The sequence below is a fragment of the Rhopilema esculentum genome, chromosome 15 (assembly GCF_057945365.1).
Source record: "Rhopilema esculentum isolate cy_ngs chromosome 15, ASM5794536v1, whole genome shotgun sequence".
In the NCBI taxonomy this organism is placed as follows: domain Eukaryota; kingdom Metazoa; phylum Cnidaria; class Scyphozoa; order Rhizostomeae; family Rhizostomatidae; genus Rhopilema; species Rhopilema esculentum.
Genome location: NC_142829.1, coordinates 562,713 through 586,329, shown reverse-complemented (window position 1 = coordinate 586,329; position 23,617 = coordinate 562,713). Strand labels below are relative to the sequence as shown.

Sequence of the window (23,617 nt, the reverse complement as noted above, 5' to 3'; positions counted from 1 at the left end):
CTGGGGGCACTGAATTCTAATCTGTTCATATTTCCCATCTTTTTTTGTGTTTCTGGTCACAGGCTCACCAGCTGAGGAATTATGAATTGAACTGAGGAAATAGACAGGCTTTGTGTCTTTCCAAACCAAAGCAATTAGCCCCTTATGGCTTGCAAATTTGCTCTCCCCTCTTTCCATTTTTTTAAAGGCAGTGTGTCCCCTATTGTGCTCAACTTTTATTTTCACTGGAGTGAAATTTATGCATCTGGTGAGCTTGATCAATAATTAGACAGTTAAAAACAATCAGAGACAACTTTAATTCCAGCACTTTGGATTCAAATTACTGTGTTCCTGTTGTTCGTATTAGCCAATCATTGATGGGATAGACTGCCTTTAAGTTCCCTTGGGAACTTATCAAAACACAGATGTTGGCAGGGGAATTTTTAGCAATTTTTTCTAGCTAGGGGCATATTTGAAGGGATGATTTTATGAGGGGGTTATTCAAGGATTTATGGTACTTTTGGTAGCAGTTTTTGAACCAATTTCAAGTTTGCATTAGGTTTCTGGGTTCTCAAGGGCAATTTTTTAAAACCTTTTTCAGTTAAGGGCATGTCTTTCACTGAAGACAGAGCATCAGTTTGTCCAATTGCTGACAAGGACACTGACAGCACCCCAAGATAAGATTTATTTGTCCAATAGCAAATATTTGGGGGCAGCCCCTCTAAGGATGGTCAGGGCTGCCAAGAGGTTTCTGAGGCCCTGAGCCAATAACAAGAATGACGGCGCCCCCGTCCAAGCTGATATTTTCGATGGCCACGCCTATACTTCTAGCGGCAGCAACAACGACAGAGCATCTGGCTACCACAGTAGCACAGTAGTTACTCCTCTTTGAAAAATTCTCTGGTTCTTTCATCATTAGCTGACCTAGGAGTCTGAAAGATGGATATCGACAAAGCTGCTGTTGGACTAGGGTTGAAATGTTTGTCTACCGTAACTGCAGGGCTGTTTGCAGGCGGAGCATTGTATATAAACCTTGTCGAACACCCAGCAAGGATGGAGGCGACTGATATGAAAACAGCTTTAACTTGTTGGAAACCGTCCTACACAAGGGCAGCTAGCATTATGGTAAGAATGTTTCGTGTGCTTCATAGAATGTGTTTCGTGTGCTTCATGATGCGACAATAAAAAGCGATAAGGTAGAGTGATGGATAAAGGTAATGCACGTCGTGATGATTTTAGCTGCCCGATTTTGAACTAGCATAGAACAACTGTGGCAACTTCAATATGTGTATGGAAGGCCTGTGCTATGCCCATAATCGTGTTTGAAAACGTAATTGCCTCTAGATACTTACTTGGTACCTAGGACTGTAATGAGGCAGAGGCATCTTGCACTCAAGTGGGCTTACAGAGGATAAGCCATCCCATTAAGCGTTTTCAATTTCATCAAAATTGGCATCTTTATGTGTAAATTATTCTTTGCCAAAAATTTCATGTCTGCCGTTTTCAAAGCTTATCCTATACATTTCATCAATAGAATTTCCCACTGCAGTTAAAATGAAAACATTTCACTGCGTCAGCAAATCCCTGTCAAATCTTTAGAAATATCTTAATAATTTCTTAATTATTACTATTGCATTGAGAAAAACCATCTCACAGAAACCCCTTCCTTATTTTTAGCTAAATCATGACAGCAAGTTTTAAAGAATGCTCTTCTTAAGTGCATGAGTGTGTCTGTTTATTTAAAATGGACTAGTGCAATGAAATAACTAGAAAAATAAATATTATTTTATTCATTTTTTCTCTAGTCTAAATTTGCATTGACATCTGCAGTAGCATCAGCATCTGCCTACTTTATGACAAAAGAAAAATCACCTGAAAATGTATGCTGGCTCGTCTCTGGTGGAATGCTCATGACAATACTCCCATTCACAAAGTTATTTATCTTACCTCTAAATAATGAATTATTGGCTGTTGAAGAATTAAAGGAAAAAGGTAAGTTTTTTCATGCTAGTCAAATCCCGGTTTGTTATAAGCTTTAGGGTTAGAAGTTTCTTTTCAGTTTATTTCCCAGGACTCTTTTTTTAATGACAATACTTGAGAATTTTTGGTTGGCCTTCAGTTCTTTCCATAACCCAAAACAGAGAACAATTTTTTTTTGCGGTACAGAATTTGAAAATGGCTTTGAAAAAAGCAAACATTTTACAACATACTTAAAGCTTTTTCGTCTGACACTCCTCAGAGCATAAAACGTCAGAATAGGTTCCGAAAAAACACGATGGAAAAATATATACCCAGTTGTGGATCAAAATAGGCCAATCAGAAAAACGCAAGCACAAGACCGGTATAGTTGACCAATCAGTGCCGCGAGCCTAAAGAAAAATTACCAATGGAGTCCAAGAGAGAAAACGAACTCCTTTTGTCTACACAATGGCGGCTTTTTCGTTTTTATGTAGATTGACTCCAAAACTGCTAGATGGAAGGACGACCGGGCTCTGCCAATTATCCGAAACATGTCGTCATTATAGAGTTTTGCACAATCTGGGTTGTCTAAAAGATGTTGACCAATGGCAGAATCACTTGTTTTAACAGTGTTTCTAGACCTACAAGATCGAGGAGGCTGTTCTCTTTGAGGGGCAGTTTTGTTTCGTATGTTGGAAGGAACATGCTGTTTTATCCTATCCCCCAATCTTTGGGTTGTGCGCCCTACGTAGCCAAAACAGAGAGTATCCAATTATCCCTACTTTTGCCCAATTGTCCCCAATTAGCTTGGTTTTTTAAAAGGAACATTAAAAACTCATTGATGAAAACCAATCAGATTTACAACTTGATTCCAGCAGGGCTTATGTATATACTTATCTTATATTGCAGGGGATTCATGGATTTCTGAAAACCTAGAAAAGTGGAATAAGGTACATTTCTGTCGCACAGTGCTTGGTGTCAGTGCTTTTAGCACAATGGTTTATTTGCTAACAAAAGAAGGCAATTAACTTATTGTTTGATAACTAGAGTTGAATGTTGTGGAGGTGACAAATAGCATTTATATGATGATAATGCTGATGTTTATTGTGTCATTGATCTTCTGTGTTTTTGAATATGGCTTTGATTCCTAGAAAGTTACCAGTTTTCAACAGTAGCTGATTACTGTCAAGGGTTTTTGTTTCAACGGTTACTTTGAATTTTGCTATGAAAAAGTAAATTGAACTGAAACCAACATGATTATACAACACTGCAAGGTCTCATGATGCACGCTGCAATATGGAATCAAGGCTGGGCTGGAGAAACTTGATCCAGTCTTTCTTTGAGATCAGCGGTTTGAATACATTCCAATGTTAAGCCACATCTTATGTTTTTCAAATAACTGTTCATTTTATGTTTTTCAAATAGTTAATCGTACCTTAAAAAGTATTTGAAATGGAATGCAGATTCATTTTAGGGAGACAGCAAACTTTCATTCCATTTGCCAGATTAACATTAATTCATTGTAAAAAAAATCTCTGCCAACAGTCTTTTTATTGGTTCAAGCATGCTCTGTTCAGGCACAAGTATTGAAGACCACTTTTCCTTCTTCTCGGATAGACACTCTTCTACTTCTTGGATAGACGCTCTTCTACTTCTCCATCCCATATTTTGTTTCCTCTTGAATTTATGTGGCTCTGGTGCCCTATTACATGCATGATATGAGTTTTGAAGTCTATGTTTTAAAAGATAAAGGCCTGATAATGATTCCAATTTTTTCAAAATTCAACACTTGTTTTCTAGTCTAGTCTAGACTTCCAGTCTATGGTTCTAGTCTGGGCTTATTTTTTCTGAGATTAACCTTTTCTGATACCTTTTCTACAGAAGAGTCCACCAAAAAGGAACACATTCAAGGCTTGCTTACTGTAATCAAACCATGGGTTTTAAATAGTTGTTATTTTCTTTGTTGATTAAAGTATGCTAGCTTTGAATTCAAGTTTGTACTTGTAAAAGAAGCTAGTAAATCATGGTGTTTGTATTATTTTCTTGTCAATTTACAAGCTCCTGAAGGTTGCAAGCTAACTGTTTGATGACAATTATGCACCAAGAAGTCCACCTATTCAATGGCTTTAGCAGTGAGGGGTCCAGCCAAAGGACACTACTGCCAAAGGGTGATAAATTATTGACCACACTGACCACACCCTTTTTCTAAGAGGGTTACTGTCTCTATAACAAGAAAGGCTTCTACCCAAGTAAAATATGACTATTTAAGCTATATTTTTGAATATTTAAGCTCGGAGACCAAATTATTTGTTCAATGGTACCCATATTTTTATGAGAATGCCTTTCATTTTTCACGACTAGTTTTTTGCCGTATTTAGACTACAGTCATTTTCATTCAATTCCATTGCACAAGAAAACAAAAGGTTTTTTTTGCCTCAAATGAATTTTGAAAATTTGCCTAAAATTCCCAACAAGTCCAGCAAATCTTAAGAAAATCAGATTTTTTTACAATTAGTAGTTTAAAAGGCAATTTAACATAAAAAACTTTTTTGTAAAAATGCGATACCGAAAAGAAAAGTAAGTTTGAAAAATAGAAGGCATAGCGAATTACACATTTTTAAGGTAATATGAAACAGTAAATGAAATACCTAAAAGTTCCAATTTTTGTAAAGTAATCGACCATCGCTTTGTATAAGGTAATAGGCTTACTTCTTTTGTAAAAATGAGAGCCAAAATCACAATTTTTGCTTTTTTGTAAAATATGACGAAAAATCACACTTTTTGTGAAGTTATAGGATTAGTTTTGCGAAAAAAGGATGGTCAAGCAGCAAGAAGTATCTTTTTTGTAAAATTTAGATGGCAGAAAGATTTTTTAAGGTAATAGGCTTACATTTTTTTAAAAAGAGGTAAAACCATTTTTTGTAAGATGATAAGCAATAAGATTCACAAAGAATTCACACTCTGCAAGATAATAGGCTAACCTTTTTGTAAAAATTAGATGACAAAGAATCACTTTTTGCAGGGTAATAGGCTTGCCTTTTTGTAAAAGTAAGAAGAAGAGAAAATTAAGCTTTTACTTATGTGATAGATTAACCATTTTTGTAAAAATTAGATGACAAAAATCACACATTTTGTAAGGTAATAGACTTACTTTTTTGTAAAAACAAGTTACATAGAAACATAACACTTTTGTAAGGTAATAGGCTTACCTTTTTTGCAAAAGTTAGATGACAAAAATCACACTTTTGTAAGGTAATAGGCTTACCTTTTTTGCAAAAGTTAGATGACAAAAATCACACTTTTGTAAGATAATAGGCTTACCCTTTTTGCAAAAATTAGATGACAAAAATCAGGCTTTTTGTTAGGTAATAGGCTTACCTTTTTTGCAAAAATTAGATGACAAAAATCACACTTTTTGTAAGGTAATAAGCTTACTTTTTTTGCAAAAATTAGATGACAAAAAATCACACTTTTTGCAAGGTAATAGACTTAACTTTTTTGCAAAAATTAGATGATGAAAATCACACATTTTGTAAGGTAATAAGCTTACTTTTTTTGCAAAAATTGGATGACAAAAATCACTCTTTTTGTAAGGTAATAGGCTTACCTTTTTTGCAAAAATTAGATGACAAAAAATCACACTTTTTGCAAGGTAATAGACTTACCTTTTTTGCAAAAATTAGATGATAAAAATCACACATTTTTTAAGGTAATAGGCTTACCTTTTTTGCAAAAATTAGATGACAAAAAATCACACTTTTTGCAAGGTAATAGACTTACCTTTTTTGCAAAAATTAGATGATAAAAATCACACATTTTGTAAGGTAATAGGCTTACCTTTTTTGCAAAAATTAGATGACAAAAAATCACACTTTTTGCAAGGTAATAGACTTACCTTTTTTGCAAAAATTAGGTGAGAAAAAATCACACTTTGCAAGGTAATAGACTTACATTTTTTGCAAAAATTAGATGACAAAAAATCACTCTTTTTGTAAGGTAATAGGCTTACCTTTTTTGCAAAAATTAGATGATGAAAATCACACATTTTGTAAGGTAATAAGCTTACTTTTTTTGCAAAAATTGGATGACAAAAATCACTCTTTTTGTAAGGTAATAGACTTACCTTTTTTGCAAAAATTAGATGATAAAATCACACATTTTTTAAGGTAATAGGCTTACCTTTTTTGCAAAAATTAGATGACAAAAAATCACACTTTTTGCAAGGTAATAGACTTACCTTTTTTGCAAAAATTAGATGATAAAAATCACACATTTTGTAAGGTAATAGGCTTACCTTTTTTGCAAAAATTAGATGACAAAAAATCACACTTTTTGCAAGGTAATAGACTTACCTTTTTTGCAAAAATTAGGTGAGAAAAAATCACACTTTGCAAGGTAATAGACTTACATTTTTTGCAAAAATTAGATGAAAAAAGTCACTCTTTTGTAAGGTAATAAGCTTACTTTTTTTGCAAAAATTGGATGACAAAAATCACTCTTTTTGTAGGGTAATAGGCTTACCTTTTTTGCAAAAATTAGATGACAAAAATCACACTTTTGTAAGGTAATAAGCTTACTTTTTTTGCAAAAATTGGATGAAAAAAATCACTCTTTTTGTAAGGTAATAGACTTACATTTTTTGCAAAAATTAGATGACAAAAATCACACTTTTTGTAAGGTAATAAGCTTACTTTTTTTGCAAAAATTGGATGACAAAAAATCACTCTTTTTGTAAGGTAATAGGCTTACCTTTTTTGCAAAAATTAGATGACAAAAAATCACACTTTTTGCAAGGTAATAGACTTACCTTTTTTGCAAAAATTAGATGACAAAAATCACACATTTTATAAGATGATAGGGTTACCCTTTTTGCAAAAATTAGATGACAAAAATCACACATTTTATAAGATAATAGGCTTACCCTTTTTGCAAAAATTAGATGACAAAAATCAGGCTTTTTGTTAGGTAATAGGCTTACCTTTTTTGCAAAAATTAGATGACAAAAATCACACTTTTTGTAAGGTAATAAGCTTACTTTTTTTGCAAAAATTGGATGACAAAAAATCACTCTTTTTGTAAGGTAATAGGCTTACCTTTTTTGCAAAAATTAGATGACAAAAAATCACACTTTTTGCAAGGTAATAGACTTACCTTTTTTGCAAAAATTAGATGATAAAAATCACACATTTTGTAAGGTAATAAGCTTACTTTTTTTGCAAAAATTAGATGACAAAAATCACACATTTTATAAGATGATAGGGTTACCCTTTTTGCAAAAATTAGATGACAAAAATCACACATTTTATAAGATAATAGGCTTACCCTTTTTGCAAAAATTAGATGACAAAAATCACACTTTTTGTAAGGTAATAAGCTTACTTTTTTTGCAAAAATTGGATGACAAAAAATCACTCTTTTTGTAAGGTAATAGGCTTACCTTTTTTGCAAAAATTAGATGACAAAAAATCACACTTTTTGCAAGGTAATAGACTTACCTTTTTTGCAAAAATTAGATGATAAAAATCACACATTTTGTAAGGTAATAAGCTTACTTTTTTTGCAAAAATTAGATGACAAAAAATCACACTTTTTGCAAGGTAATAGACTTACCTTTTTTGCAAAAATTAGATGATGAAAATCACACATTTTATAAGATGATAGGGTTACCCTTTTTGCAAAAATTAGATGACAAAAATCACACATTTTATAAGATAATAGGCTTACCCTTTTTGCAAAAATTAGATGACAAAAATCAGGCTTTTTGTTAGGTAATAGGCTTACCTTTTTTGCAAAAATTAGATGAGAAAAAATCACACTTTTTGCAAGGTAATAGACTTACATTTTTTGCAAAAATTAGATGACAAAAATCACACTTTTTGTAAGGTAATAAGCTTACTTTTTTTGCAAAAATTGGATGACAAAAAATCACTCTTTTTGTAAGGTAATAGGCTTACCTTTTTTGCAAAAATTAGATGATAAAAATCACACATTTTGTAAGGTAATAGGCTTACCTTTTTTGCAAAAATTAGATGACAAAAAATCACACTTTTGTAAGGTAATAGGCTTACCTTTTTTGCAAAAATTGGATGACAAAAAATCACACTTTTGTAAGGTAATAGGCTTACCTTTTTTGCAAAAATTGGATGACAAAAAATCACTCTTTTTGCAAGGTAATAGGCTTACCCTTTTTGCAAAAATTGGATGACAAAAAATCACTCTTTTTGCAAGGTAATAGGCTTACCCTTTTTGCAAAAATTAGATGACAAAAAATCACTCTTTTTGCAAGGTAATAGGCTTACCCTTTTTGCAAAAATTAGATGACAAAAAATCACTCTTTTTGCAAGGTAATAGGCTTACCCTTTTTGCAAAAATTGGATGACAAAAAATCACACTTTTGTAAGGTAATAGGCTTACCTTTTTTGCAAAAATTGGATGACAAAAAATTACTCTTTTTGTAAGGTAATAGACTTACCTTTTTGGCAAAAATTAGATGAAGAGGAAAATTACGCTTTTACTATTGTGATAGACTTTTCTTTTTTGTAAAATAAAAAGTAATAAAATAACGCTTCTACCAATGTCATAGACTTACTTTTTTCTTAAAATAAGATGCACAGAAAAATAACACTTGGCAAGGTTTGCTTTTCGGTATAAAATGAAATGCATCAAAAATGCTTTTTTGGTAAGGATATAGGTTTGAATAAGGCATAAAAAATTAAATTTTGTGTAAGCTTACTTTTTGGTTGAAAGCGATATGCATCGAAAATAAAAGTTTTTAAAAAGTAAGGCTTAGTTTTTCAGAAGAAAGACATTAAAAATATCATATTTTTTGCAAGGTTGAAAGCGTAAATTTAGTGGAAAATGAAACTGAACAAATATCCTTACTTTTGTATTGTATAGACTTACGTTTGTGTGAAAAACGGCATAAAACAATATGCAAAAAGAACAGTTTCTAAATAATGATAGGCTTAATTCTCACATTTTGCAAGGTTAACCGTTAAATTATTGGCGAGAAACGACATGGAGCAAACAGCACACTTCCAAAGGTTTTTTGCTTACGTTTATGATCATTGACATGCATAATACATCCAGCATTCTGCGTAGATCTAGGCTTACTTTTAGTGAGAAATAATATGCACACAAAAATCACAGCTTTTGCGAGGTGAATTGTCTTGCATCGAGAAGACAACTTTAAAAAAAATTAAAATATCGTTTATTTAAATTAAATTATGATATCGTTTGGTGAGAAATGACATGACAGAACTGAATGATGTAGCAATGTGCAGGTAACAATATGCGGGGAGACAAAAGATGTTGGTAGTTTATAGAGATATCCATCTTCGATTAAATACGTTAGCTAGGAATCGTTTCCAGAAGGACATGCTTCACTGAAGCAGTCATCAATTAGAGCGTAACATCCACCGCAGACGCGAACAGGAGAATTATATCCAAACGTAGCAATGCTAAAATAGAAAGTTGGTCTCTGTTTATTAGCATTGGCAACCGTTAAGTCTTCTCATACAATGTCTAGTTCCAAGACGTTAGCGTACAAAATATTATCCTTATCTGTATTAATTGCGAACTTGACGGCTGGAAAGGGAACAAAATCAAAAAACTGCAGCTTGTTTTGATGTAGAAATTAACGTCAAGGGGGTTAATGCAGTCAAGTACTCATAGCAATAACTTGCAAAATATGCAGCACTATGAACAGCTAAGAGCGTTACTCAATCATTTTTCAACTCTGCAGATTGTTCAGGTTCAAAAAACGGAAAATTATGAGTAAAACTTTGCAGAAAACAACCAAAACTGAACTTACCACAGCTTGTGTCCGGAACAGCTTTGGCAAAACACTCTTCCACAACAGCGGCAGTGATGTTTTCGATTTGTCTGACTGAACGGCAACCTGCATTTATGGTTCTGGCATATCCTTACAAGTTGATCAGGAACCCACGTCAGCTTAAGATTCTTTTGCAGATGTGATAAATCCTGCTTAGCTTGTTCTAATTCTTCGATTTGTTTTTGATGCTAAGAAAGAATGTCCTTGTCAAAAATCTTTACAAGATCCTAGGTTCATTCATAATTTATCAAAGCGCTCTTTTGTCAAGGGATATAACTGACCAGCAATCTTCAATTAGCGATGGCAAGATTCAAAGATAACAGAAAACAAATATTTCATTGCGAAAAAATGTGACAGATAAAATTCTAAGAAACGAACAACTAACAAATTTCACTTACATCCCAAATGGTCGTATCAGCTTCTTGACGAACCTTTGCCAATTTATTTGCAAACGAAGCTTCACACTACAAATAGTTGGGATTGTGTAAACTAATGAGAATTGTAGAAATACCTATCACAATTAGGAGACGCTGTAATGATATGGTATCTCAATTCTGGTTTGGTTTGGTATGGTATATGGTAAATTATATCATACCTTTTTAATTTCGACTTCCTTGTCCTCTTTTAGTCGGGCTATTTCGTCTTTAGCTAGTTCCATGGCCCTCTGATATTCCTAAAAAGAAAGCAATATGACCCACAATTGCATCACAATAAATCAAATGCCACACACAAAAAATATTTGATTGTCATTATATTGAATACTTGATTATCGGAATCGATGCAATACTAAACGTTTTACGTGAATATGTGAAATTACCTTGCTGTTTGTGGCCACAGATTGCATGAGTTTCCTGCACCGATTTTCCCAGTCTTTTTTCTCTGCTTCCGACTTTATCAGTCGATCTCTCAACTGAAAAGAAATTTTCCCATTAGGAAAATTTTTACTGTAAATTATAATTTCGGTGTGTTTTCACAGTTATTTTTAAATTATAATTGGAAGAGCCAGATGAAACACTTCTTAACTGATAACACATACTGCAAAGTGCTACTTTTCTGAATCTCACGAAAAGTTCAATTAGTTTTCCTTTTTATACTTGAATAAATCCAGAAATAACCAATGCTATTTCTACGTGAGACGTACAGATGCTGAGTCCAAGCCTTCTAGCTGAACTTGTTCGTTTTCCACATCAGGAATGGCTGTGTTTGCTTTTAATATTTGCTCTACATCAGTCATCGGTTTCAGAGACTCGACATTCCCCGGATATTGTTTTTTCATTGGAGAAACCAATCCTGCGGAATGAATACATATGACTTCAATTAAACGAATCTTCCTCTGAAAAAACAAATATACAAAATTCCATGAACAGCCATTGTAAGAACAAGACGGTCGGTTGCATTTCGATGTAAAATCCTCAAATTCATCCCATATTTCGTAATATTTCAGCTGAAACGTAACCCTGGATAAATAAAGACTGAAGCACACTTGATGCATTCATTTGACGACTAGAGATCACTACGCTAAGCTCCTTTTATGTTCAGCGTTTCCTAATATCAGGGTATTTTCTACCTGAATGTTTTTACTTATGTTTTAAAGATCTCATAAATATAATTCAATAATGGGAAGGATTTATAAAAAAGATTACCTTCAGAACGTGCCTAACTTAGGCCAAAAATACTCGCTAAACAACATGTTGCTGTGATGTTACATCTAGCAATTAACAATTTAGATTTAAAATAATAACGGAAAGTGCAATTGCGCTCTTCGAGCAGAAACCTTTTATTGGAATATCCCATATCTTGTTCAAATCAAATTTCGATAACCTGTTGGTACGTGGTAAGGCAACTATCAGAAAGCGATCTTTTTGGGGAAAAATATGATTCTTTTCAGGTTCCCATTGTACAGTTATAGAAACAAAACATGTACCTCCACACTTTTGACACAAATTCTTCTTGCCGTAATTCTAAAAAGAATAAAAGAGTATAAAATTCATGCTCAAGACAGGGCAGATATTTTAGAGGAACAACGATTTGGGGGATAGGATAAAACAACATGTTCCTTCCAACATAAGAAACAAAACACGATCTTGTAGGTCTAAAAACGCAGTAGAAATTAGTGATTCTGCCCTCGGACAACATCTCTTAGACAACCCAGATTGTTCTAGACTCTATAATGACGACATGTTTCAGATAATTGGCAGAGCCAGGTCGTCTTTAAATCTAGTAGTTTTGAAATCGATCTACATACAAACAAAAAAGCAGCCATTGTGTAGACAGAAGGAGTTCATTATCTCTCTTGGACTCCATTTGTAATTGTTCTACAGGCACGCAGCACTGACTGGACAACTATGCCGGTCTTGTGCTTGCGTTTTTCTGGTTGGCCAGGTTGGCCTATTTCGATCCACAACTGGGTTTGTATTTTCCATCGTGTACTTTCGGACCCTTATTCTGAAGTTTTATGCTCTGAGGTGTGTCAGACGAAAAAGCTTAAAGCAGTATATTGGGTAAGGTTTGCTTTTTTCAAAGACATTGACAACGATCTCAAAGAATGACCTGTATCAAACATCATATACTACTGCCACAGAGGGTAGTCTTCATACCGAACAGATGAATCTTAGCTGACTGACTTACCCTGTCTAAGGACGCAGTGCGGAATATGCTTTCATTTGGCACAGCAATTCTCTCTTTCATCTTTCTTTCAACACCTGCATAAAAAGCATTTCCTTTGAAACTGATTAAAAGGAGCAAAACAAAATTAGAAATAATCAAGCTAGGTTGGGAATAGTAGATTTTTCTGACCTTTTTCTAAACTTTCCAACAACCCAATTGATTATAAAGACTACTACTATAAGGACGACGAGCTTGGTTCGAATAAAATCAAAAGAAATATAATCAAACTTTTGCTTGATAATTGAAAGCCTTACTTGAAAAAAGCTACTCTTTTTGAGTTTTTGTTTGCTGTTGATTACGGTTCTAGAACAACCTTGTGAATATTTGCAAATGGTCATAATTGTTGGCCCAAAGATCGACTATGATCGATCAAAAAATTTTGATCGACTGCAAACGTGTTGGATTGCTTGGTTACTGCAAACGGATTGCATAACAAATTATTGTTTCAGAGTTAGGCTTGTCCCTTTGCAATACAGGTACCGTTTTTCCTCTAAAGAACACTGTGACTATGATTCCAAAATCCACTTTTGGATGCGGCGTTTAATAAAGGGCGGCGTTTAATGCAAATGAAAAGTTTGTCAAATGAAAAATAACAAGAAAAGAATGGAAACAGACTTGAAACAATGTTTTTTTATTTCCCAAAAACATGTAATAACGATCGCGTAAGAATTTTTTTAAATCCCACAAACGTTACTGAAAAGTCAAGGGATGTCAACATTCCTGTCTCCGTCCGAGTCCTCGTCCCTATGACATAACAACTTTCATGGCTTTTGAATAGTGAGCGTATGAATAATTCGCTACTTCTTGCTTGGTATTGTTTCTAATTAACGCCGCTTTTCAAGGCGTTTAAAAGTTATCGGCGTTTATTACAAATGGTTGGCTGAATGTGCGGCGTCTTTAGGGGAAATATGGTATACGCAACTATACAGCTTTCGCAGGAATAATCAAGATATAATTTCTTAAAACGAGATATAAAACAGTTCAGCATTTTAAATGGTTTAAAATACAAGTCATTAGAAATAAAAGGGTTACACGCCAACAAGGCTGAAAAATACAAAACAAAAAGCCAGCACACCTTTATCGTTTTCGTGAAGCTGCTTCTTCGACACGTGGTTCAACAAGCATGTCACCATTCTCCAGACTTTCCGATCTTTCGTACCGAGTCCTAAGGAAAAATCAACCAGAAATGAAAAAATATCAATTTTGATAATCTATGAGCAGCTTGAAACGGTTCAAATCATAAAGATCATTCACGATCATGGCAACCTGTTGCGATTTAAACGATAGGTTAGGATAAAATGTGTTATGAGTAGCAATAAATTACCTTGAAGCGCCTGGACTTTCTCTTTCAAGTATATTACAGAAATTTCAACTAAAAGACAAGACAGAAGACGTCAAAGGAAAAAATCAGGTTGAAATCTTTAAGATATCACTTTATTTCTAATAACTGTAAAATGTCTGAAGCGATTTTAAGATGCCGAATATGATAAATCTACTCAAACAAACGTTTGAAAAAGTTATAAATTACCAAAAACATTTAATATCATCAAAACTTAACGAAGTCAAATAACAAGAATTTAAAAAAAGGTTCGAGACAATCATTGCCTATAAATGTATATAATATTATTGACTATACTCAAAGTAGATGAAGCTGACAGAGAAGGACAGAAAAGCTATAATTGCAATAAGAAGATTCCAACCAATCACTACAATCAGCCAATCAATCAATCATACCAATTAATTAATCAATTTATCAATAAATTAATAAGTTAAAGCAGCAAATGTAATAACCTTCAGCAGCTCTCAACATAGCAATGATTTCTTCTTTGCCCCCACAGCGTTCCGCAAGGTCCGCAGCGGTCTCGTTTGTTACCGTTTCTGCCAGAGCGCTTACCCCTGCCTGTGGAAACAGAAAAAGTCACTTTGGTTCATGTATCATCCTGTATACAACAAAATAAATCCTGTCAAACGCATTCTTGCAAATTTAACAACAAACTTTATACTATGGAACAAAGAAAGCAAATGACAACAGCTGGAGTACTGCTGAATGGCCATTGAAAAATTAAAAAGGTTGGAGTTGATACTAAATCAACACTTACTTCGAGTAGAAGCTCGGCACAATCAATGTGGTTATCAGACGAACCTTTCCTACAAAATGAAAAATAATCACTCCTTGCAACATCGCATGGCAACAAAGTCTGTGCAGTAATTCGACATAACTTCGTTGGTATTTTGTTTTATTGGTTCTTCGTGAGCCAATGTGTAATTAGAAATCTGGATTTCATATCATCTAGATTTATTCTACATCCATGTGTTAGTTGCGCAGCTTTTAGCTTGCATGTAGTCTTGCTAGCTTGTTGTTTTTTCATGTCAGAATCTCAATTAAAGTAATCCAAGATCGATAAGCTTTGCTTTTCCTGGGTCCCATATTTTGCAAATCTAGCTGTATCGTAAAGTTGCATTGCACAAAAAAGTTGAATTCAATTGAACTGAATCTGTCCTATTTGCGATCCTGAAGGTCTTTTGTCCGTGCGAGGACAGTTTTAGTGCTGCGAAGGTTTCTTTTCAACAGCATCATCTCCAGAAGAGAATTACTTTAAGAATAATTTTATGATTGTACTACTAAAAGACACATTAATTAAACCAGCTGCTGTTGCAGACAGCCTATTTCCTGGTTTTTTACTAGATGATGAGCGTATACATTACTTGATTGCGAAAAGAGACCCACTACACAGAATACAAGTGCCTTTTGAATCTGGCTTTAAGAAGATATCGTGTGAATGACATTTGGGCACATAAGGCTGAGTCAGATTAAATTGTGATCACACACATAATGCAACCTACCAAGCCACTGCATGAAGCGGAGTCCATCCACACTAAAAGGGAAAAAAGATTGATTGAGCAGAGTATAGTGCAGTAACTGAACACGATGAATACTAAAATCTTACAAAACAAGGGTTTGTGAAAAAGGCATGAAATGATAAGGACACTGGATCGAATTAAACACAAACAAAAACAATCAGCGACAAAACAGGCTGGCCTACTGGTTAAGGAAAACTGTAAAGAAAGCAAACTCACGCTGTTAGTGACATTTACATCGGCCTTTCGTTCCTGAAATTTGATGAATGAAACAAATTTATGCACCACCACGACTTTACTGTGTATTAGAAGTGAAATTAGATTTGCTTAATGAAAATTCTATAGCCGTGGGATTATCAACAAAGAATTGCTGGATTGGCTAGAATTACTCCATTGGCATAAATTGACTTTAATAAAAAAATGCAACAACATTTATAGGAAATTTCCCAGCAAGATGGAAAAATTCTTAATTTCATAGCAGTAAATTGTAGGCAGGTGACCGTTTTTGCATTCTTATTCTTTTAACACATCACAGACATTTAACGACAATGTCACTGACTTGGCATCAAAGGCTAAATCAGGCTGAATATGTTCAGTTTGGACTCAACCTGGCCACTTTAATCAATACAACTAATATAACTGCGTAAATCGCACTGTAGCACACTCACCAAAAGTAGAGCACAACACGTCACGTGACCGCTCTCTGCCGCGTAAAATAATGGAGTATTTTTGTTGCTATCTAAAATAAAGACCAAAGAGTAATTAGAGGCACAATTTACTATGAAGTGCAAAATCTATCAAATAAAAAGACAGAGAGGAAATTCCAAAACGATAGCGTCAATAGTGAACACAAAGTAAATAACTGCCACAGCATATGGAAACAATAGACCTGTTACGTTGACATCTACTCCCAAATCCAAAATAGTAACCAGCACATGATCATCGCCTGGAAAGATAAAAAATCATAATCAAGTATTGCTACATCTGGATACAAAAGTGCAACCAATAAAAATTACTGTTTACCGGTCAATCGTGAAGTGCTGAAGCCGTAAAGGCAGAGCTGTACACGCAGCTGTGTATAGAACAGGGCGGTTTTCTCCGAGATTCTCGATTTTGTACTAATTATATAATCATATGCTATAAAACGTCAACACACAATAGTTGCCTGTTTTTGTAGGTTGGGAAAATATAAACAAAAGGAATCTACATGTTTTCGAAAAGCAACGAGAGGTGATAATGGCTAGCCCTGCATGCATTTACGAGCAAACCAAGATAATCGAGGAGTATAAAAATGATAATAATGATCATAACAAAAATTACCATGCTTAGTAGCATCAAACAAAACATTCTCCCTCTGCTCACCACTCGTCAGTCGGGAATACAGCGTGCTTTCTTCTCCACCTGTGAATCAAATGGACTATGATGTAATCGGGGGAAGGAATATTTCACAAAAATGCAATGCACAAAAAATCTATTGATGTTTCAAGTGGGAAATTCCAAGCTAACCCATGCTACTTTGAAAAATGCAATTGCCGGTGTAATATGCGTTTTGGTACTCTATGCAAAAGTGTAACATTGTGAAACGCAATGTGTTTCAAATCACGTGATTTCATTGCAGTGCGATATTACAATCAATTGCGGCGCTAGCCACTAAGCTCTGGGGGGGGGGGGGGGACAAACCAAAAAAATGTTAGCCACGCCCTTTTCACCACCAGAAAACGCCCTTTCACCAACAGGGAACGCCTAAGACTAACTTTTGTTTGAAAATTGGCAGTTTGAAAATCATAGGATTACATCATTAAAAGTTCGGTGTCAAAATATTACCCCTCCCCAACATTTTCTCATCGAATTCAGACGAAATACAAGCTCGATTCTGCTGAGAAGTGTCCCCCCCAGTCCCCCCCCCATGGCGCCGCTACTGATTACAATGCTTTTTGAGTTTAAAATTTCACACTTTTCAATCAAGAGAACTTTAGAGTCGCCATTAATGTTGTATTTTTTTGCATAATCTTAACAAGGGAAATCACAGCACCGCTTCTTGTTAGTACCCTCTTGTTAGAAATAATTCGATTGTTCTTTACATTCTGAACAATATGAACCAGAACATTTGTGTTCCCAGACCGGTTCGCATGCTAAATTCCACCATTCGTTTCTGCGTTTATGTACCGGGACCGTTTTGCATGCGAAATTCCACGTTCATTTTGGTACCCTATTGTTTAAGTGCTTGGGTACGATTTTGCATAACCAAAATTGCCATGCGTTTGAGTACCCGGACCGAAATGCATAAGGTTACCGAAACGCATATGACACCGGGAACGGTGCATCAACAATTACCTTGATGAAAACATGCTTGGATAAACCAATGGAATTCTAGATATTTCTCGAATTTTGCGTAATAATTTTTTTCATAGTTTTCATCACACCTCCACCGAAGTAATCATGAACTGTCAATGACCAATACCTTTCATATAATGACGTCATCATTAACTGTGCCGTCAAAAAGATTACAATTATAGCACAGGGTGAGAAGAATCTCTTCTTTGACCGGCAAAAATCCTTGATGCACGGACGGACAAGGTGTTGGGGGTACAGCGCCTCAATGCCCCTTTAGCGATGCCCTGGCGTTTTTACATACATCATGTCCAAGAAAGGTCCCGTTTACAAGGGAAGAAAATGGTAGATGCGAAACTGGACCGGAAAGCAATAGAATTTTCTTAGGTATTCAAGTGAAGACAACAGGAAGCATAATGGTCCATTTCTAAACGGACCAGAAGGAAATGGAACGAGTTTGGTCTACAACACTTTTGTGATACGATACATTCTAGGAGGATCCTTACCTTTTCCGTATTTCGCCTGTTCGATTGCAATCAACGCTTTTTCCTTATTCAACTCATCTTCCCTTTGCTTCAAGTGGCATCTGGTGCAGATCTTAAACAGCAACGAATCGAGAACGATAACATATAAATTAATTAATTAATTAATTACAAAAATATAATTTTATAGGTTATCATAAGTCAGAATATACAAGGAATCCTTCTATCGATTATAATCTCAACAAAATTGTATGTGATAACATACAACTCATATTTAGAAGTTAAAAATTTCATTTTAAACATGATCACTTATTTATATATACATATTTGTATAAAAAAGAGACAATACATAAGCTTCCTTCAATCATAGTAAACAGACATTTTCATAAAAAAGTTTCAATTTGGAATGTAATATGAACAGTAGTTTATTACCCTAAATTCGTAAGAGCAGATGGGAAAATCAAAAAGGTTTAAATAGCTACTAGCAAATAAAAGGCAGTGAAATTTTCTACCTTCCTGCCTTGTGCCAACATGTGACAGGTTAAACAAACAGCAGAGCCACATATTCGACAGTGTGATCTAGAAAGAACAATGATGCCTCTGCTCAAAGTGAATCACATTTAAACAAAGGTTTGGTTAACTTGTAAGCGTAAAAGTAATTGTATTTGTAAGAAAAACTTGCAATCAAAATACAACTGAACAATCAATCTTCCAATAATTTTTTTCTGACACTTTCTTATTATATTTCACATCTTTCCCATCACTTAATTTAATGTGTAGCCAGATAGCTTTTAGCCTCACCTCCCTTTAACCAAATTTGTTCCAGTGAATTTTCTGAAAATACATCCACATTTTGAGCATGACTACAAAAAGAAAAGGGAAGTAACAGATATAAAAGATTTCAAGATTCTTTGTGAGGTCATTTGTCAAAGGAATTTTTTACATTAAAGTTATATTCCAACTTATTGAAACATCTGTCTTTGTGATATTCAAGCATACAGCTATATTTTAGAACATGACTGACAACAGTAAGGAAGTGTTTCATCAGATTCAAGGGAAACACATCCCAGTGTGATCTAAGCTTACAAATAGCGGGAACAGCATGTTCCTTAAAGCAAAACTCTTGCCCATGAAAATAGCCTTCTCGTTTGGCAGATGTAAAACAACAACCAAAACATCTGCCATTGGGCAACATTTTTTAGCAAGCCTAGATTGTGCCAAAACAATAATGGAAATATGTTCTCCTTTCCATTCAAGAGAGTACTTTAACATGGTCTTTTCTGCATTTTTGAAAATAATTGCATTGCTACCTGATTGAACTGGGTCCAAAACAGTCCTAATAAAAACCAGCCAGCCTTACCTTGCATTCGCAATTTCTAAACGACCTTGAGCATTCTGTGCATTTTTTTGTTTCTTTCCCTGAATCACAAGAAGCTTCATATATCAGATCTGAATGTTATTTCATGTTTAGTATCTTATGCGCAAAAAACCAAATAGCCATTTCAAAAATACTAGAAATCTGGTTATTTCTTCCAAATTAACAATTAAACAACATCAAAAGTGCACTTTCTTAAAAAACACAGACCTTCTCCGCTTTTTACCCATTGACAATTTTAACTGGAAGGAAGTTTTGTTCACCATATTTGGTATTAGAAAACAACTTAGGGCTCTATACTTACATTTAAATGAAACAGAACTGCAACTATCTCACCTAAAACAACTTTAAAATTCTGGCTTCACATAGAGTCATGTAGCCCCTTATGGAACGATTTCAGTAAACATTGTTTTCCTCAGCTTTTTAGTACTTCCTAATAAAATCAACATACTACAGACACATTCTTTGTTGTATAATCTACATGCTTGTGTAAAGACAGTCTTATTGGCTTTTCTCTCATTCTACACCAGCAACATTACTATAGGCTACTTTTTTCGTGAAAAACTTAGGCCATCGCTCCTTATGGAATGACTCAAATTTAGATAGTGAAAAACAGGGAATTGTCGTCTGCCCTCTTTTCTTCTATCTCTATCATTTGCCAATATTGAATCAGACTTTCATTGAGCCATTTGTTTTCAAATTCAGAGTAAAGAAAGAATAAAGTTATTCCCCAGTTTGGTTTTCTTACTTGAATGAGACTTTATCACATGTCACATGTTCAGCCACTCATAAATGGTCGAGCATCACAACAGGAGCCTGCCTCTCCATTAAAGAAGCCACTAGGCAAATAAAGGTGATCCCGATAAAGAACCCCCATGAATGAAAATTGTGCAAGCTATTGTTGGCTTTCAACAAATATTCATTTTTGAGAGACGAATAAACACGTTGTGGTGTTTTGCTCTATTTTAGCTAAAAAACTGACTGAGGGAATAGCCATGAAAGTTGAGGTGCAGTAAAAAAAAGGGTTGACAGCTACTTACTTTCTTTTACATTCACTTACTTATAAAAGATTATCCTAGCTTTTATGAACAAAATGAAACAACGATAACTAACAAAATTATGAGTAATGTCATCAGCACAATAAGTTCAAAGTGAAAAAATTGAATAGTTCCCTAAGGGGTGACACGACTCTACAAAGGCAAGGTCATCCATGACTCCTCTGACATTGTCAATATGGGTCCTTTGCCTATGTAAAAAATTGCTACTGCTAAGGAAAATATGTTGCATCCTAGAGACTTGATCAGAAAGTGTGATACTCTATAGACTACACAAAACCTGAAATATACCTGACCATCTTTTCGATTTGGCAAGACCTAGTCATCTAATCATTTTTATTACCCAATATATGTCAGTTGAAGGAGAGATTTTGATCAAATCAGACGAAGGTTATATTACCTATTGATACATTTGAAGCAGGATCCATGACAGAAAATTCAGTCCTTAAAATAAATAACAGAGGCACAATTTTAAAATTCATATAGTACAATAAACATGTCTGTTACAATAGGAGATGAATGCTTTTATGAAAATATTGTGGTAAGTTTCTTCTAAGAGTGCAAAGGTTTGATGTCTTAAAAAATATATTTTTCAAATTTACAACCACAAAACACAGAGCATTTTTAGAGAAAATGCAAAATCAATCAAATATATTTTAAACTGACAGAGATATAGCAACAGAAAGTGCTGGGCTTCAAATGGATTACTTTTATAAACATGACCAAATTATTTTACATGGAAAGAGCTTGTATTAAATGGAATTTCACCATGCTCTTTCAGGGTATGCTGTTCAAGATGTCTAAATGTCTAAACTGACATATTTGTTGGTATGCCATAACTCTAGTCATCATTTGCTCATATGCAAAATCTTATTACTATATAAGAATATAAATTTTGGGGGACTGGTGTTTACCCATTTTCAATTTGCTACCCATTTTCATTTTGCTACCAATTTCAGCTTTAAAATGTTCTTGCACTGTTCCTTATTCTTAATTGTACTTAATTTCAGTTTGATGAAATTCAAACTGTAAATTCAATTACTTGTTAAATATCATATGTGTTTTACTCATGCAAAGGTAATTCTAACTTGTTTTCATAATTAAGGACAATAAATGTGACTGCATCAAACAGTTAGTTCCAAAATATACTATTGGGGTGGGTGTGGGTTTGGGCTATGGACTCCCTAGCCACGATCCTATTTCCACAATCCAACAGTCGTTTATATGGCATTTGTTTATATCGTGAATGATTCATGATTTTTGAGTTTTTTGTTGTTGTGTTGAGTTGTTTGTCGAGAAAATCTTACAACTGTATCTCGAAAAAAAAACGTTAAACTTTATATTGCATTGCATACCACATTCTTGGGCGAAGGTGAAGGATCCGGTTCGGATAATCCGATTAACCTCGTGTCATACACGTCAAGGAGTTTTTTTGACTACATCAACGAATCACAGGTCGCCTAGGGTCAGGGAACGCTCTCCTAGAAATATGACATCAAACAAAACATGGTAGCTCTCCGGAATGTTCATGTCCGCCCATTCTTGTATGGGACACAAAGTTGTAGCAAGGTAGAAAGGTGTGTTGAACGATATATCATCAACAAAGACGATCCAGGTTCACACAATACTGTCAGGGATTCCGTTATGATTTACACCATAGTAAAAGCCATGAAACATTCGCAAGGCAGATTAAAACTATATATACTGTTTGCATACATCTGTCAATGAATGATTATGCTTACCTGTGTTTTTGGCATCAGCATCAGATTTCAGCACAGCACACAGCTTGATGTAGCAATAATTATCAGTTTACCGGTCTCGGCTTCATATCGAGGCAGGTTCCCACAGGTTCCACTTGAGTTTCCAGCCATTTGCCTTAAAATTCAAATATAAATTCAAATTTATTTTTATTTCAGCACAATAACTTAACAACAACATATCTAAAAGTTAAGATTCTACAACTAACTTTTACTGAAATTAATATGAGATTTTTGCATATATACAGGGCCTAGGAAACTGAGAAAAACTGCAAGCGTTATCAAGCTCAGTGGTCTATACGTTTTAGCCACCGAGGATACAATACACAGAATTAGTTGTAATTCTGCTAGTCAAATTGATTTGAAAAACATTTTATGTATCAAAACAAGGAAAAGAAAAGCAATATTAAAATAAAAGGGTCATTTGAAGAAAAAGTAAATCAAGGGAGAAGGACGACGGTAGACAATAGACATATTTCATCGAAAAGACGTCGTGCTTTGCAAGCAGGTATCCTGCTGTATTTGTTGTTTTTAGCAAGTACTTGAGTTCTTTATTGTGAGCCATTTGCTAAAATGTGAAGAAAATCATTTTGGCTGGATTATGAGGAAATTAGTTCCAAATTCTTACAGTGTTGAATTTTTCTTCGCCATCCATCAAAATATTAAGTAGCATTTTGTTTGAAAAGTTTGATATGCCATGTTTACGTAATTTATTTTCAATGTTTTTCAGGGTATTTGAAGAAACAAAGTGTCTCATTTCGCCAAGATTCCAATGCCTCTACAAACTTTCACATAAACATGTTGGGCGTGTTATCAAAATCAATTTACCAAGATTATTAATTTGGTCATTTTCCACGAAAGGAGTGTTGTCTGTTCTGATTTTTACTTTTCAATGTGATCCTCTACTTTTTAGGGGTAATTAGAAAGCTGTATTTAAATATGTTTAGTGTTAGTCTGTTAGTAGCGAGCCATACTGGCATATTTTCAGCTATTTCATTGGTGATACTTTCAAGGTCACTCAAGTTTCGGTGTGAGAAGAAGATACTCATCTCACAAAGGAATGAGAAGATACTCTTCTCAAATCCTTCGCCGCAAAAGGAACTAGCCTTTCCAAACTGGATATATGCTTCTTCCAGCATCAATCTCAGGTTATCATGCTAATATTTTCAAGTTTCCATGAGTACGTAAGCTTCTTAATTCAAGAAAATAGCTTTATTGATAATAAGAAAATGCAAGGTAATCATTGTGCATATGCTGATCAGGACTATATTGTATGCTGTCTTGAAAATGTTCATGGAGAAAACAAAGTAAATTGATAA

General features: G+C 34.4%; 2 protein-coding genes across 2 annotated transcripts; one reads left to right on the top strand and one right to left on the bottom strand.

Annotated features, from left to right (window-relative positions):
- The first annotated feature begins 641 nt into the window (after window positions 1-641).
- On the top strand, window positions 642-3,050 carry LOC135685743 (uncharacterized). Its single transcript, XM_065201797.2, has 3 exons — window positions 642-1,104; window positions 1,785-1,971; window positions 2,848-3,050. The coding sequence occupies exons 1-3, from the start codon at window positions 919-921 to the stop codon at window positions 2,964-2,966; spliced, it is 492 nt and encodes a 163-aa protein (XP_065057869.1). The 5' UTR covers window positions 642-918; the 3' UTR covers window positions 2,967-3,050.
- Window positions 3,051-8,330: 5,280 nt separating this feature from the next.
- LOC135685732 (uncharacterized) lies at window positions 8,331-23,473 on the bottom strand. Its single transcript, XM_065201782.2, has 23 exons — window positions 22,284-23,473; window positions 20,942-20,985; window positions 19,472-19,530; window positions 18,913-18,974; window positions 18,624-18,690; window positions 18,136-18,226; window positions 16,619-16,699; window positions 16,188-16,244; window positions 15,967-16,037; window positions 15,518-15,550; window positions 15,284-15,315; window positions 14,539-14,587; window positions 14,231-14,339; window positions 13,764-13,811; window positions 13,515-13,604; window positions 12,401-12,474; window positions 11,697-11,733; window positions 10,914-11,062; window positions 10,590-10,682; window positions 10,368-10,445; window positions 10,171-10,236; window positions 9,752-9,960; window positions 8,331-9,398 (listed from the first exon to the last, which is right to left on the bottom strand). Exons 2-23 carry the CDS (start codon window positions 20,967-20,969, stop codon window positions 9,293-9,295), a joined length of 1,689 nt encoding a protein of 562 aa, XP_065057854.2. The 5' UTR covers window positions 20,970-20,985; window positions 22,284-23,473; the 3' UTR covers window positions 8,331-9,292.
- Window positions 23,474-23,617: the final 144 nt, after the last annotated feature.